General features: G+C 41.1%; 1 protein-coding gene across 1 annotated transcript in view; it reads left to right on the forward strand.

Annotated features, from left to right (window-relative positions):
* apip (APAF1 interacting protein) overlaps nucleotides 1-17218 on the forward strand; it is a 41044-nt gene extending 23826 nt beyond the window's left edge. Inside the window, exons 3-7 of the mRNA XM_048546120.2 lie at nucleotides 6064-6112; nucleotides 7697-7814; nucleotides 10575-10710; nucleotides 12511-12678; nucleotides 12766-17218. Of these exons, the coding sequence (XP_048402077.1) occupies nucleotides 6064-6112; nucleotides 7697-7814; nucleotides 10575-10710; nucleotides 12511-12678; nucleotides 12766-12865 (571 nt within the window). The 3' untranslated portion in view covers nucleotides 12866-17218. The remainder of the gene's footprint in view (nucleotides 1-6063; nucleotides 6113-7696; nucleotides 7815-10574; nucleotides 10711-12510; nucleotides 12679-12765) is intronic.
* The last annotated feature ends 436 nt before the right edge of the window (nucleotides 17219-17654 follow it).

A 17654-nucleotide genomic window follows, 5' to 3' on the forward strand; every position in this document is an offset into this window, starting at 1 on the left:
TAATCACATACACTTTTCCAAATAGTCATAAATCCTATCCCTCAGAATTCTTTCCAAAACCTGCTGACCACAGACGTAAGACTGACTGGTCTGTAATTTCCAGGGATTTCCCTCTTCCCTTTCTTGAAAAGAGGAACAACATTTGCCTCCCCCCAATCTTCCGGTACAACTCCCGCAGGGAGTAAGGAAGCAAAGATCTTCGCCAGCGGCTTAGCAACCTCTTTTCTCGCTTCCCGGAGCAACCTAGGATAAATCTGGTCTGGTCCTGGGGACTTATCAATCTCAATGTTTGCCAAAATTTCCAGTACATCAACTTTCTCAATCTCAATCTGTTCAAGCCTGTTCCCCTGCTCCTCAAAGTTCTCATTCACAACAAGGTCCCTTTCCTTCGTGCAAACCAAAGCAAAAGACTCATTTACGACTTCTCCTATCTGCTCAGACTCCGCGCACAAGTTCCCTACACTATCCCTGATCGGCCCTACCTTCTCCCTGATCATTCTCTTACTCCTCACATATGAGTAAAATGCCTTCGGGTTCTCCCTAATCCTTCCTGCCAAGTCTTTTTCGTGCCCCCTCAGTCCACTTTTGAGCCCCTTCCGAGCAAGCCTGTAATCCTCTAAAGCTGTGCTAGACCCTTGCTTCCTCCACCTTACGTAAGCTGCCTTTTTCTTTTTGACAAGAAGCACCTCTGTTCCCGTCATACGAGGCTCCTTAATCTTAATCCTTAAAATAATCCTTTTAACATTTCAGTCCACAATCAAAAATGCCGAAATTTTTTAAAGGTCTTCATGTTATTAAAAATATTTTGAGTATCCAGGAACTACATCAGTAGGTCTAGTTGTAAACAAAAAGGCATAGATTTTGCTGGCAGTGCTAAAGAAGTAGCGTGCTGTTTATTTGACTGACAGTTACCCACAAAATTTCTGACACATTTCACTAACACTACAATGTACTAGCACTATCCTTTTCTGCTGTGTTCCTTTGTTCAGTAGTAACTACTGTAATTCACACATTTTTCACTGAGTTCATTGTCGACTATATCAGTGATATACTGTTACAGCATAATGAATACCTAATAAATACAAACAGTACAATGAGTGGTGATACCGAAAGGCAGCTGTTATGGCACAGGGAGAGCAAGCCAACCTAAATCTGCCTCAATATTGCTGGATTAGCAACACTGTGCAATTAAAAGATTCACTGACTCTCAAAATTGCTCCATATCTTCCTTACCAGACTTTACAAATAACAGATCTTGGATAGCAAGTTTATAACTTGAACAAAAATTAACAATTTATTGTTAATAATTAATTAATACATTTACAAAGTAACTTTAGGAGAACACAGATGAACAACAAAGCAATCCTAATCTATATTTACAATCGAAGTCTAATCTTCTTTGATCACAAAACCCTACTCTCACACTGATGGACAGTCAGACACAATTGTGGGATAAATTATAAAGAATAAAAGAATTTCAAGTTGCCAATTTGATAGCTGTTTCAGCGATGAATACCAGGCCTTCATGAAATCAATGGATTCTGTTACAGTCAAAAACAGAAATTGCTGGCAAAATTCAGCAGGTCTGGCAGTATCGGGGGGAGAAAGGTGAGTTAACGTTTTGGCTCCAGTGACTGTTCATCAGAACTGATAGCTGAAGATGAGGTTGGTGAAGTATGGAGAAAGGTGAGCAGTTAAATGGAAGCAGAGCCAGAGGGAGATAGATATGAAAGGGGCAAACAGATCAGGGAATTATTGGTGAGCCAAGACAAAATGGAAGCTGAAAAAAGTGATGAAAGCAGAGAGTAGGAAATATTGGTATGTTTTTCTGAAAGTAACTTGTGGCAGGGCCAGGGTGTGTGGGTGGATTAACAAAAAATATGGATGGAATCTAAAGGCTATAAAGTTATTGAACTCCATGTTGCGTTCTAGAGGCTACAAGACCCAAAAACAAAAAGTGAATTGTTCTTCGAGCTTGCGCTAAGGCTCACTGGAACGTTGCATTAGACCTGCCACAGAAATGTTGACCCGCAAACACAGTAATCTGTTGAAGTAGGAGGCAGCTTGAAACTTGGGGTCATTTTTGCAGACACCCTGCATTTCATTTCCCCGACATAGAGGAGACCACATTGTGAGCAGGGAATACAGTAGTCTAGATTGAGTGAACTGCGGGTAAAGCACTACTTCACCTGGAAGGTGTTTCTGGGAACTTGAACTCTGAGGAGGGCGAAAGGAGGAGTGGACCAGGGTGTCCTAGAGGGAATGGTCTTTGCACAAGGCTGACAAAGAAGGAGAGGGGAATATTTGTCTGATGGTGGCATCCCACTGGCAAAAATAGCAGTTAATGACCCTTTGGATGTAAAGAGTGGAGGGATGGTAGATGAGGACCCTATCGCTGTTGTCAGAGGGAAGGGAAGAGGTGAGGGTAGAATTGTGAGAGATGAGTCAGACATGGCTGAGGGCCCTGACAACCACAGTGCTGGGGAATCCTTGATTGAAGAAGAGGGTGGATATTTTGGAGGCTCCATTGTAGAAATTGGCATCATCAGAACAGACGTGACAAAGACCATGAAAATGGGAGATTGTAATGGAGTTTTTACAGGAAGCAGGGTGTGAGGATGTGTAGTCAAGGTGATTGTACAGTCAAGGTAACTGTAGCCCACCACTACACACCCCTTGTTAGTCACTAACAATGATTCACTCTCCATTAACAACTATTCACCCTCCCAGCCTGATCGTTAGCAACTCCTTTGTCTGTCCAGCTGTCTCTCTCAGTCTTTGGGCTCCATCCTATCATTTACTCCCTACCCCACACACATTCCTAATTTCTGCATATAAACTGACATTTTCCCAGCCACCATCAGTTCTGAGAAAGGGTCATCGGACCTGAAACGTTAACTCTGCTTTCTCCTTCACCGTTGTTGCCAGACGTGCTGAGCTTTTCCAACAACTTTGTTTTTGTAACTGTAGAGTCAGTGGATTTATAATGGATATTGGTAGCTAGCCGATCCCCACAAATGGAAATAGAAATGTCAAGAAAGAGAAAGGAGGAGTCAGAGATGGATCAAATGAAGGTGAAGGCAGAGTCAAAATTGGAAGCAAAATTGATAAATTTTTCCAGTTCTGAACAAGAGAGGGAAGCAACACCAATGATTCACCCATGTACCGGATGAAGAGCTGTAGATGGGAGCCCAAGTAGAATTGGAGCAAGGAATGTTCCAAGTACCCCACATAAAGACAGGCCTGATTTCACACCAAATTATAATAATTTGCATATGTAAGAATAATTATTCAGTTCTCACTTTACTGATTTGCTAATTGTCTTAAATCTGTTCAGGTTCTCTTTATTTATCCTATTAAAACACTCATAATTTTGAACTCCACTTTCAAATCTCCTCTTAATCTTGCTTACTGTATGACCACAATCATAATTTGCTAGTTCTCTCTATATGACTGTTGTCTTTCATCCCTAATATATAATAGATTACTTCTATGCCATTCAAGTCCTTGACCACCTTCTTAAAGTGTGATGCACAGAAGTGGCTCAATATCTTAGCCAAGTCCTAATATCTGATTTATAAAAGTTTACTGTACTCTGTTTGTTTTGTACTCTGTTGTCAAGGAGTGTGGATATGCCCATTCTCATGGTGCTTCTCCAGATGAGGAGGACTGATACAATTGCAACTCTGTGGTGTTATGATGAATGGGCTGTAACGCAGAGAGGTCTGTCTGTTCTACATTGCACTGGCTAATGAACCAGATAGGAGATTTTTAGGCAGTCTGCTCAATAATATCATCACCTGACTTAAAACCTGACGTTAATAGTTAAGATTGGCACCTTCAAATTTTCTGTTGCATAGTTTCAGTTCTGTACTTCAAAGCGTCCAGGTGAAGGGTTATGGAATGTTGACAATTTACGAATGACATACGATTGCATTGTGAGAGCCTTAGATTGAGAGAATAATTCTCCATCAAAACTGTTTCTTTTCAGTAGACACTGACCATTTTGATGATCCATTCAAAGTGCACTGTTAGGACTCAACAGTGATTCTGGTAGATTTAAGCCTAATTTAAATACTGAACTACCCAAATTGAAACGTGCTTTTTTTTAATTAATTCATGGGATTGGGCATTGCTGGCTGGGTGAACATTTATTGTCCATCCATGGTTGCCTTTGAGAAGCTAGCGGTGAGCTGTCTTCTTGAACCACTGCAATCTGTTTGTTTTGGATGGACCCACAATGCAGTTAAGAGTGGGAATACCATGGTTCCGAGGAGCCTTGGTGAATTTCTGCATTGTATCGTGCAGAACATACACACTGCTGCTACCCAGTGTCGGTGGTGGGGGAAATAAATGTTTGTGGGTTTGGTGCCACTCGAGTGGGCTGCTTTGTTCTGAATGGTGTCAAGCTTCTTGAATGTTGTTGGAGTTTCACCCATCCAGGCAACTGGGGAGACTTGCATCACACTCCTGACTTGTGCCTTGTAGATGGTGACAGGTATTGGGAGTCAGGAGGTAAGTTACTTATTGCAGGATTCCTAGCTACCTGACCTGCTCTTGTTACAACTGTATTTATATAACTGATCCAGCTAAATTTCTAGCTATTGGTATCATCCAGGACATTGATAGTGGGAGATTCAGCAATGGTAATGCCACTGAATTTCAAAGAGCATTGGTTAGATTCTGTTTGTTTGCAGATGGTGATTTCCTGGCAGTTATGTGGCACAAATTGCCACTAGTCAGTTCAAAACTTGGATTTATCCAAGTTGTTCTGCATTTGGACATGGTCTGCATCGGTATCTGATGAGTCATGAATAGTGCAGAATTTGTCCAGCTGGCAGCGAGCATTTGGCCTTATGATGGAGAGAAGGTCATTGATGCACCAGTTCAAGATGGTTGGGGTACGATATTGGGTCCTAAGAGATCTCCTGTTCCTTATTTTTTAGAACATAGAACATTACAGCGCAGTACAGGCCCTTCGGCCCTTGATGTTGTGCTGACCTGTGAAACCAATCTGAAGCCCATCTAACCTACACTATTCCATTATCATACATATGTTTATCCAATTACCATTTAAATGCCCTTAAAGTTGGTGAGTCTACTACTGTTGCAGGCAGGGTATTCCATGCCCTTACTACTCTCTGAGTAAAGAACCTACCTCTGACATCTGCCCTATATCTATCACCCCTCAATTTAAAGCTATGTCCCCTCATGCTAGCCATCACCGTCCGAGGAAAAAGGCTCTCACTGTCCACCCTATCTAATCCTCTGATCATCTTGTTCGTTTCTGTTAAGTCACCTGTAAACCTTCTTCTCTGTAATGAAAACAGCCTCAAGTCCCTCAGCCTTTCCTCATAAGACCTTCCCTCCATACCAGGCAACATCCTGGTAAATCTCCTCTGCACTCTTTCCAATGCTTCCACAACCTTCCAATAATGCGGTGACCAGAACTATACGCAATACTCCAAATGCAGCCACACCAGAGTTTTGTACAGCTGCAACATGACCTCATGGCTCCGAAACTCAATCCCTCTCCCAATAAAACCTAACACACTGTACACCTCCTTAACAACCCTATCAACCCGAGTGGCAACTTTCAGGGATCTGTGCACATGGACATCGAGATATCTCTGCTCATCCGTACTACCAAGAATCTTACCATTAGCCCAGTACTCTGTATTCCTATTATTCCTTCCAAAGTGAATCATCTCACACTTTTCCGCATTAAACTCCATCCTCCACCTCTCAGCCCAGCCCTGCAGCTTATCTGTGTCCCTCTGTAACCAACAACATCTTTCCGCACTATCCACAACTCCACCGACTTTAGTGTCATCTGCAAATTTACTAACCCATCCTAACTCAAGGACTGGTACATTTTGGTGAGAATTGTCCCATGAAATAATAGCTAAGCATTCGGTAAAACCAGATAAAATTAGAATGTGATTTCTTAGAAGTAAGACAATGAAAATTTTAATTCTGTTTATATTAAACACTGTTTTATCAATTCAATCTAAGCACCAGTTTTGTTGAAGTCTAAAACCAATTTAATGTTTTCTTTTTCAGGAATGAAATCTATATTGCACCATCAGGTGTTCAGAAGGAGAGGATCCAGGTGTGTGACTAATTTATTATGGTGAAGAGAAAGCAAAAAGGATTTGTATTTATCCCATACATTTTATGATTCCAGGATCTCTAAGTCTGCTTTACACTAAGTGAAATTCTTTGCTGTGTTGCAGTTGTAATCTAGGAAACACAACATCCAATATCATGCAACAGATTGCATAAACAGCAAGATAATTCAGATCATGATTTTGTGAAAGGAAATATAATGCAAGGTCATTGACCTGAAACGTAAACATTATCTCTGTCTCAAAAGATGCTGTCTTAATGACTGAGTACTTCCAGCATTTTCTGTTTTAATTTCATGCCTTAATAATATTGGATGTTGGTATAAATGTTGGCTAGAAAATCAGGGTGAACTGTCCCGCCCTTCTTTCCCTACTGCCCTTGTATCTGATATACCTATCTGAAAGGGCCTTTTGTAACATCTCATCTGAAAGTCAGCATTTCCCCCAGAGCTACAATCTCACTAAAGTGTCAGTCCTGTTTTGTACTCAGGTGCCTAGAGTGAATTCAAATCTAGACCTCCTGAGTCAGAGTCAAGATTGCCATCTTGTGAAAGGTAGCTGGTAACACGCCATTGACATTTCTCTGCAATAATTCATACCTTGTCAGAGGAATTCTCTGTTTAGCTAGCTGTATTGCAACTCACAGTGTTATGTTAGAGAGAGACCATATGAAAGATGTCAGATGTCAGAGGCAGGTTCTTTACTCAGAGAGTCGTAAGGGCGTGGAACGCCCTGCCTGCCAATGTAGTTAACTGAGCCACATTAGGGGCATTTAAACAGTCCTTGGATAAGCATATAGATAATGATGGGATAGTGTAGGGGGAGGGGCTTAGATTAGTTCACAGGTTGGTGCAACATCGAGGGCCGAAGGGTCTGTTCTGTGCTGTATTGTTCTATGTTCTAAGATTGAAGAGCCTTTAATTGGCAAGACTACTTGGGCTCCTGTACTATAATCTTGTTAAAGTTTTCTACAACAATAGCAAGGTTTCTGGAGGAGCGGGGTGAATCATGTTGCATCTTTTCTTGTTTTCACATTTTACTACATATGTGCAGTTGCTGAAGTTACCTTCCGATCTGTACTTCAATAATGGTGAATTATGATAACTTCGTTGTTAGTTCTACCATAAAACCTGTGCCAACGTGTAGCTAACTAGCGTCATTAACAGGATCCTTCTGTACACAAGTGTTGACATCTCAAATCATCAAATATTGAAATGTGATTTAAAATGGTTTTATTTTCTCATGTGCTATTCAACAGCAGACTGAAGGACTTATACTTAATGAGGCTTCCTGGTTAATTATATGCGGCATTCGTTGTTTTGAAGTTCCTATGCTCTGTAGTTGAATGAACTTATTGCATGTGTCTTGTTTGTACTTTACATTGAAACATTTAAAACTGTATGGGAAGAATCACTAAGAGTAATGCACAGAAATTGTACAATTTGCAAGAGTTCAGCTTCTGTCACTCATTCAGCAACTCTCCAAACAAGCTGAAGGTTAGTACTAGTGGAATCAATTGTCACTTTCCTCTGTCCAATCTTGTGTTCTCAAATTCTATTGTCTTGCAGCCTGATGATTTGTTTGTCTGTGACATAAAAGAATGTGACATATCTGTCCCTCCACTCTCAAAGAAGCTGAAGAAAAGTCAGTGCACCCCTCTTTTTATGAATGCTTACACCATGCGAGGTAAGGGTTTTGTGAACAACACCTTCCAGAATACTTGATCTACATACTTTTCTGAACTGGAATGGACAAACTGGGGACAGAACATGGTTTCTCTCATCTGATGAGCATTCTCCACAAGTGAGCACACACTTTATCAATATATAAAGCTGGTGAGATAGCACCCGCTGCATCTCAATGAGAATGGACACATTCTGAATGGGTATGTATGAGTGATCCTACACTACATTTCCTCAGAGATGGAATGCCCCATTGTTCTGCAGTTGCCCGAAATGCAGTTTCTCTACCACTGACCGTTTGGTAGAGTTAAAAGTAATCTGATGCAGAATGAAAATATTTTGAGTCCTGCTGTGTTTGATAATTTTGAAGTCCCATAAGAGTGAGTGGTATGTTTCACACATCACTACCGTAGAAAGTACAGACTCCTCTTCATGGTTTAAACAGTTCTGCAGAGAAATCCAGCTCTGTCAAAGAAGAAAATGTGATCAGGTTCAACTTTTGCTGATCCAAGACTGTGAAAATGAATGTATCTGCCCATCAAACCTTCACAAATTAGGCTCAGTTTCTCTGATGACCTCCCGCACATTCTTTCACACTGACTGCGACCTGCCAATGGAAATTTGTCACTATGATCAAAAACATTTGAGCTTCTTCCTCTTTTTCTCCTCCTAGCCCACGTCTTCAGCTGCCTTTTTTGTTGCTTTTGCCAAAACAGACTTGACTGCCCAAAACTCTCTTTGCTAGCTTCTCAGACTTGGTTCTCACAAGCTACAAATAGCCCAAAACTCCATTCTGACACCTGATTGCCATTTAGCCATGGATCTCACTGATCTTCACTGATTCACAGCCACCATCAGCTTATTCAATTTAAACCTATTCTTTTTTTTAAATTCATGCACGGGATAAAGAAATCACTGGCTCTGCCAGTATTTATTGCCCCGAGGGCAGGTAAGAGTGAACTACAGTCGTGTGGGTCTGGAAGTTACATGTAGCCCAGACCAGGTCCTTGAATGTAAGTTCTTGTATGACTCTGCCCCTCTACCTCATCAACATCATTCTTGGAGAGGTGATGGCCTGTTTGTCTTGTCACTGAAATAGTAATCCAGAAATCCCAGGAAATATTCCAGGCACTATATGTTGAATCCCAAAATAGCCGATGCTGAAACTAAACTAAAGATTGTCCAGTCACGACCATGTAATTAGGGATGGTTAATAAATGCTGGCCTAGCTCATTCTGCAAATGAATAATAAAATTCAGGAAGAGTTTCTGTCTGCCTATTTTATTAATTCCTTCCAAAATCTGAAAACCTTCAGCTCTCCAGGGTGTAAAATACATTGTCTCCTCACATTCTGATCCCAAAGTTCTGGTAATAACCTGGTGATTCTGAGCTGTGCTCCTTACAAGGCTATTATATCCGTTCTTAGTGCCCAGAATTTTGTACACATTCGAGATGTGTTTCATCTAAGGCTTTTTACAGTTGTAGCAAAACTTTCCCCCATTTACTTTTTACCCCTTTTTTCTATTACATGACTGCCTTTTAATTAACAGTGTACATGGACCTTAGCTCTCTTTAGACTTCCAGGCTTTTCACCATTTAAGCAATACTTATTTTTTAAAAACTATCCTATTTACTTAACTTTGGATGACCTCACACTTAGTCTCTTAAAATATATGTGCCACAGTTTTGCCTATTCACTCAATTAATGCTCCTTTTTAAATTTCTGTTCCTGTTTAGACTACTTTGTGTTAGGTAATCTTAGATACATGGCTTTCTGTTATGGCAAGCAGTCACTAAAACAGTGCTTCACAAAGTTTTTGCCATTGTGACCTCATCGAGGTGCTTGAATCTTGCTGTGACCTGTGAACTCTACCCAGGATTGGGTTTCAGGACCTGTTACAGTAACAGACTGGGGTTACAGAGAGACCTCCGACAGCAGAGGAGCTGTTTAATGTGGGCAGTTTAACTGGGGAAACATGTACCTTGCCACTAGCTGTTTCAAGGATTGGACAATCAGGCAATGCCATCTATTTAAAAAAAACAGAAGATTTAAATGGACCACACAAATGCTAGCTGTCAGTCAGAGCTCCATTCATTGCTGCCTTGGAAATTGCAACCTCAAAATTCCAGTACTGATCCACTGGGAGTTGTACCCTGCAGTTGAGAAGCCTTGCATGAATACATTGACTGTATAGTTGAAGCTCCAGCAGAAATTCTTGTGAAACCACAGGCTTCTTCCTTCCAACTTAACTCTTTAACCCTACAACCTCCTGACTAAGTTATTTAGCCATCAATTCCACAAGCTTTGATTTTAACCAGCATTGTCATATTGTTTTAGTTGTTTCTATTCGACTCAAATACATCTCTTCAAGCCCAGGTTTAGGGAGTAAGCTCCAGACCATAGGTCCTAGATGTTTAGGGAGTAAGCTCCAGACCATAGGTCCTAGATACTGAAGACAAAGTCTCCACAGAGTGGACAATGAAAATGGGGTCTGTGCAAGGGATCTGAATTTGAAGAACACAGAGTTTCTGTTGGGTTGCAGAGCTGGAATATTTTAGAGGTAGAGAGAGATGAGGTCATGAAGGGATTTTACCACAAGATTGAGAATTTCAGTTTTGAAACGTTGTTGGACATTATCACTGTAGGGAATGAATGCTCCCATGTCTACACCAGCTCTCTGTATTGTCTGAGCAAGATATTGTGCTGCTAATTCAGTTCCATATATTTAGGAGTCCATATGAAGAACTGATTGTAATTTTACAGGATCTGGAGCAGTAATACACACGCACTCTAAAGCTGCTGTCATGGTTACGCTTCTCTTCCCGGGAAAGGAATTTCAAATTACTCATCAAGAAATGATTAAAGGAATCAAGAAATGTACGTCTGGAGGCTGCTACAGGTACTGCACTCCTCAGGAATTGTTATGCTGCACATAAATCTGGTCTTCTTTGGCTAAATCCTACTAGTGACCTGAACAGTATTGTTCTCATTTCATTTAAACCTAGCAGCAATAACTTGTGGATAGGAATATTGCTTTGTACCCAAGCCTTCCCATATTTAAATCATGTGTGAAGTGAGGGAGTTAGCAGAGCTTTCTCCCTTCCCTGGCCAGTATAGTGACTTAATTATAGAACATAGAACATTACAGCACAGTACAGGCCCTTCGGCCCTCGATGTTGTGCCGACTTGTCATACCAATCTGAAGCCCATCTAACCTACGCTATTCCATGTACATCTATATGCTTGTCCAATGACGACTTAAATGTACTTAAAGTTGGCGAATCTACTACCATTGCGGGCAAAGCGTTCCATACCCTTACTACACTCTGAGTGAAGAAATTACCTCTGACATCTGTCCTATATCTTTCACCCCTTAATTTAAAGCTACGCTCCCTCGTGCTCGCCATCACCATCCTTGGAAAAAGGCTCTCATCCAGTTCCAGTTCCCTAATGCAGTTTTCGAGGAGTTGGAGTTGGGTGCACCATTGGTTTATTATTGGTTAAGCATTGGCAAATAGTTTGTATTGCAGAGGTTAAAATTGAGTTTTAGTTGCAGTGTTCGCTTTTTAAACATGAACTGGAAGACATAATGCATGGAAGGCTTCGCAAAATTCATTTCAGAAATGTGAGTGCAGCTGCTTTTTGAGAACGTTAGTTATTTGCCCCATGCTGTCACACAGTGAAGTAGCCTGTGCTAATAACTATTATATAGTGAAGAGTCAGAAGACGTGAGACAAAGTGGCATGGAATCCTCCTCGGAATGAAAGATGTCTTAAGAGCTGATGTAAGAGCAGTGTTTGTTTTAACCTATTCATGCCCGCAGAACCAAATTAATTCTTAGGTTAATAAACATGGGGCAATCAGTATCGATGCATGTCAAGAAGCAATTGGAAGTCCAATTCTTTACAGGAACATAGAAAGAGGAGTAGGTTATTCCGCCTCTCAAGCCTGTTCTGCCATTCAATGAGATCATGCTGATCTATGATCCATTTGCCTGTCATATCTCTTAATATCTTTGCTTAACAAAAATGTGTTCATCTCAAATTTAAAATTACCAACCTATCTAGGATCAACTGCTGTTTGTGGAAGACAGTTCCAAAACTCTACCATTCTTTACATTTCGTGCATCTCATTGAGGTTATTTGGCAACATACAACATAGAACACTACAGTGCAGTACAGGCCCTTCGGCCCTCGATGTTGCATCAACCTGTGAAACCAAACTGAAGCCTATCTAACCTACACTATTCCATTATTATCCACATGCTTATCCAATGACTGTTTAAATGCCCCTAAACTTGGCGAGTCTACTACTGTTACAGGCAGGGCAATCCATTCCCTTACTACTCTCTGAGTAAAGAACCTACCTCTGACATCTGTCCTATATCTATCACCCCTCATTTTAAAGCTATGTCCCCTCGTGCTAGCCGTCACCATCTGAGGAAAAAGGCTCCCACTGTCCACCCTATCTAATCCTGTGATCATCTTGTATGTCTCTATTAGGTCACCTCTTAACCATCTCCTCTCAAACGAAAACAGCCTCAAGTCCCTCGGCCTTTCCTCATAAGACCTTCGCTCCATACCAGGCAACATCCTGGTAAATCTCCTCTGCACCCTTTCCAATGCTTCCGCATCCTTCCAATTACACAAATGATTTCCTTGTTTCATAAAACCTCACTGAATTTGTTTGTGTTTGCCAGGTATGATGACCTGCTGGTGGTCCCTATCATAGAGAATACACCAGAGGAAAAGGATCTAAAGGACCGGATGGCTTGTGCCATGGAGGAGTACCCAGAATCCTGTGCTGTACTGGTTCGGCGCCATGGCATCTATGTATGGGGGAAGACATGGCAAAATGCTAAAACAATGTGAGTGCAGTCTGTGCTGGTTAATCTATTTCATTATCTCTGAGCAATGCACGTTAACCCAAATCATTTCTGTATCTCCCTCCATAGGTGTGAGTGCTATGATTATCTGTTTGACATAGCTATACAAATGAAACAGTGTGGCCTTGATCCATCTCGCCAGCCAGTGGAAGAAAGTGGCATTGTCTAAGATGACTCCATCAGGCAATACCTTTGGTCCATTGCAGAGCTCCACTGTAAATCCGAAGATCTGTGCTCATGATGGAACTATCTTTGATCACTGACTACTACATAAACTTTACAACCCGGCTGACAAAATGAACGGAGCTTAACTACAGCACAAGTGAATATTCATATCGATGTCAGATATCCATGGGCAGATAGTTTTATGCAACCTATTCCAGGGTCGCTTAATTGCTAATATTAGGACTCAACAAAATAGAGTTTTTTTGTTAAATCAAGTTCAACGACAGTGTTGTGGTGTAAGTGGCCACAAAACTGCTATTAGGTACATTAACCCCAAGCCCTGTATATTTAATTATGATGCAGGTCAATCATGAGAGAAAGTAGTCAGCCACTTCTTTAGTCTTACAAGTCCTTTTCTCCACGTAATTTTAACCTGGAACATAGCTTAGTTGTAATGCTACTGCATAGTAAACCAGTCTAATTCTCAGGCTGATTTTCCAGAAGGAAACAAGAATCAGATGTCATAGCAGTTGGTGGAATTTACCTTCAATCAATTAAATCTCAGTGACGGTGATTTGAAACTATCAGACTGTCATGAAATCCTACCTGTTTCTTTGCCATCCTTACCTCATCCGGCCTACATCTGTCGACAGATGCACAGCAATATGGTCACCTCATAACTGTCTTCTGAAATGCCATAAAAAGCCACTAAATTATATGGAATCACTACAGAAAATTTGAAGAATAAAATCAGCTCAATATCAACCTAGACTGTGAAAATTATAAATGCACACCATTCCCAGTCAACCCTTAGTAGTCCCCACCATTAACTTGAGGCCTGCGCCAAAATTGAGAGAGCTGTCCCACAGCCTAACCAAGCAATACGTTGGCAGTCGTACTCACAGAATTATGCCTTATAGAAACTGTCAGAGACTCCTCCATCACCATCCCTCGCATTCCAGTGCCCATCCAAGGATAGCAGGTTTATAGCCACGACGGACTTGATTTGGGAGACCTGAACAGGAGCTTCAGAGCCCAAGACTTCTCATGGGGTTAGATCAAACTTGGACAAGGAAAGAAAAACTTCTGCTGATTATCACCTATCTGTGTATCGACAAGAGTGACTGAGCTGGTCAAGTCCTAAAAAACATCTGTACCAAGCTGGATTTGCAACAGTGGTCAAACAACCAACAAGATAGAAAAACCTACTTAGAATCATAGAATCCTGATAGTGTGGAAGCAGGCCATTCAGCCCATCGGGTCAACACCAAATCTCTGAAGAGCATCCCACGCAGACCCACACCTTCCACCCTAACCTTCTAAACCCTTAATTTCCTATGGCTAACCCAACTAGCCTCCACATCCCAGGACACTATGGGCAATTTAATGTGGCTAATCCACCTAGCCAATCCACGTCTTTGGACTGTGGGAGGAAACCAGAGCTCCCAGAGTAAACACACGCAGACACGGGGAGAATATGGAAACTCCAAACATTCGCCCAATGCTGGAATAAAACCCAGGCCCCTGGTGCTGTGAGGCAGCACTGCTAACCACTGAGCAAACATGCTGCCCCTTTACCTCACATTCATCAATTTACCTGTCACAGATGCAACTGTTAGTGCAGTGCATGGTCCTTGTGGAGACAAAGGTCCCACCTTCACCAGACTTGTTTCAAGAATGGTGGGATTGGCCTATGAAGAAAAATTGGGAAAACTGAAACTGTATACTCTAGCATTTTGAAGTGTAGGAGGTGATCCTGTTGAAACTTAAGGCTAGACTCAGTAGATGCAAGTAAGATGTTTCCCCTGCTTGGCGAATATAGAACCAGGGAGCACCGTTTAAAAAAAAAGGGGAGTGCCACTTAAAACTGAGCTGAGCAAAATCTCTTTTACTCAGAGGGTTGTGAACCTTTGGAATTCTCTACCACAGACGTTCAGGGAGGCTCAATCTTTGAGTATGTTTAGGTAGAGATGATTATATTGAATGGTGGGGCAGGCTTGACAGGCTAAATAATGCATTTCTGTCCCTGTGCTTCACAGTAAGTGAGCACTTAAATGGTGCTAAATGTGTTAGATTTTGAGCATATATAGCTCAAAACCGGGTACAACTGGATACACTGCAGCAAAAGTAGATTCATTCAACCATATCACTAAGTGTGGTTCAGTAAAGAGTGTGGGTAATCCTACCAGGAGTGGCACCAGGCCTACCTAAACTGAGGTGACAACTTAGTGAAGCTACATATGTGCCTGTATGCAGAGTAGCAAAAACTCCCTGCTATTGGCAGAGATAATTGATGAAAGACTGCTGTATATGTATGCTATGCAGTCCTGCCACATCAAGTTGCCAGTCAGTGGACAATTAAAATGCCTATCCAAAGAGTCAGAGGCTCCACAAATATCCCAGTCCTCAGTGATGAACAAGCCCAGCATGTCAGTGCAAAAGACAAAGCTGAAGCATTGCAATCTTCAATATCTTTGCCTAAGATCCCAGTATCACAAATGTCAATCTGTGTATGGGGGCTGTCCCAAAGTTATTGCAGATCTCGCCACATTGTTCCAAACCAATTATACTAATGTAGCCAGTGGACAGTGTATAATATTTGCATGGGTATGTCCATGCAGAAAAAGCAGGATAAATTCAATCTGGCTAACTACTCTCCCATCAGTCTAAAGATGGAGAGAGTTGTGAACTGTATTATTAACATTAACATTGGTGTTCACTTTGAATTCTACCAGGGCACTTAGCTCCAGACCTCATTATAACCTTGTTGCAAACATGGACAGACATCAAAGTGATATTGACTGAGTGAGGCATCATGACGTTTTGGTTAAATTGACATTGATGGGAATGAGAGGGAGAAATCTTTGGTGGCTGGAGCCATACATTCACACAATGAAACATGGTTGTGGTGGTTGGAGGACAATCATCTCGGTCCCAGGACTTCACTTTCTGAGTGGTGCCCTTGACCCAACCAACTTCAGCTGCTTCATCAATAACCATCCTTCCATTATAAGGTCAGAAGTGAGGATGTTCTCCGATTACTGCAGAATTTAGCGCCATTCACAACTGCTCAGGCATTGAAACAGTCTGTGCATACATGTAGCAAGACCTGGACAACATTCAACTTAGGCTCATAATTGGTAACGTAACTCATCACGCAGGTACCAGGAAATAATCAGCTCTAACAAAAGAGAATCTAATTATTTTCCCTCAACATTCAATAGTATTTCCAGTACTGAATCCCCCAGTATCAGAATCCCAGAATTGGCATTGAGCATAAACTGTACTGGACCAGAAGAATATATATACTGTTGCTACAAAAACCTTTGATTCTCCAAATGAGTCTCCAGATCCTGTCCACCATCTACAAGTTAGGGCTGTGATGGAATGCTCTTCATTTACCTGGATGAGTTGCATCTTCAACAATCCCCAAAAAAACCTAACATCATCCAGGATGAAGCAGCCCATTAATTAGCACCCTGACCACAGAAACTCATGGTGGCAATAGAGTGTATTTTCTGCAAGTGTCACTGCAGCAATTTGCTAAGTCCCTTTTGACAGCACCACCCAAAACCATAACATTTGCCACCTAAAATGACTAAAGCAGCAGATGCATGGAACCACACTGCTGGCAAGTGCTCTTATAACCCACCAATCATCCTACTTGGGACTGTTTCATTGTTCCTTCACTATCCCTAGATTAAGGTCCTGGCAGTCTCTCCCTTACAGCTCTGTGGCTGTACCTACATCCTATAAACTGCAGTGGTTCAAGAAGGCAGCTCACCACCTTTTCAAGATTTGAATAAGAAATGTTAGATTTGCCAGCAATAGGGTATAGGCTAGCAATGAAAGATAACTCACAGTTTAACACTAAACTATGACGTAACTGGAAATTCAACTATGGTTTCATACATACAAATCTAAATTGTTACGATGTATGATGGGTAAAATCATGTTGTTAGCCCGTACTTAATATCTTGAATATAATTTGAAATAAAATTTTTGAAAACTTTGTAAAGAATTGAAAAGATATTATAAAATGATTGTAGTGTAACTGATATTACCAATACTGTTTTTCCTACCAAGAGTTCTGGAACTATGAGAAGGCCGTTCTCCAAGGTTTTTCCAGATATTGCTGCCTCAACCGATTTGTATTGTATACATGATTCTTAGAATTTTGCAGCACTGCTAAGTCGGTGTTTGTAACAAGCCCACCTAAATTCTGGAACAGGAAAATGTAGATTCTGTAACATGAGCATATGTTTATATCTTTAGAAAAGTGTAAACAAAGAACTTTTATTTCTATAACTTTGTTCACAACATGAGGATTGCTGAAAGCATTTTACAGCCAATGAAATACTTGAGAATTGTGGTAATTTTTCAAACATAAGAAAAATGGCAACCAAATTGTTCACAGCAAGGTCTCCCAAACAAAGATAAGCAGATACAGTGTCATTCATGGTGGCTGAGGTTCAAATGTTGACCAGAGCACAAGGCAGAATTCTGCCACTTTCTGCTCAAATAGTGGAAGGGTTTCTCTTATTCCACTTGAGTGGATCATAATATTCGATCAAAATGTTATAAAAATAATATTGCAGCATAGATTTCCTGCCTCCATTGAACAGAGAAGCCAAAGAGCTGGAACTGAAGCATGTGGTGCAGTAACTGACTGCAGAAGCATCAATGAGGAGATGTCTAAATCCAACCCATCATTCCCTCAACCAAATACCTTGGAGCAAAATAGCTCTGTTCTGACTACCGCAGATCAATTTAAAAACTAGATGAAAAATATG

This window comes from Stegostoma tigrinum, chromosome 17 (genome assembly GCF_030684315.1).
Source record: "Stegostoma tigrinum isolate sSteTig4 chromosome 17, sSteTig4.hap1, whole genome shotgun sequence".
Classification (NCBI taxonomy): domain Eukaryota; kingdom Metazoa; phylum Chordata; class Chondrichthyes; order Orectolobiformes; family Stegostomatidae; genus Stegostoma; species Stegostoma tigrinum.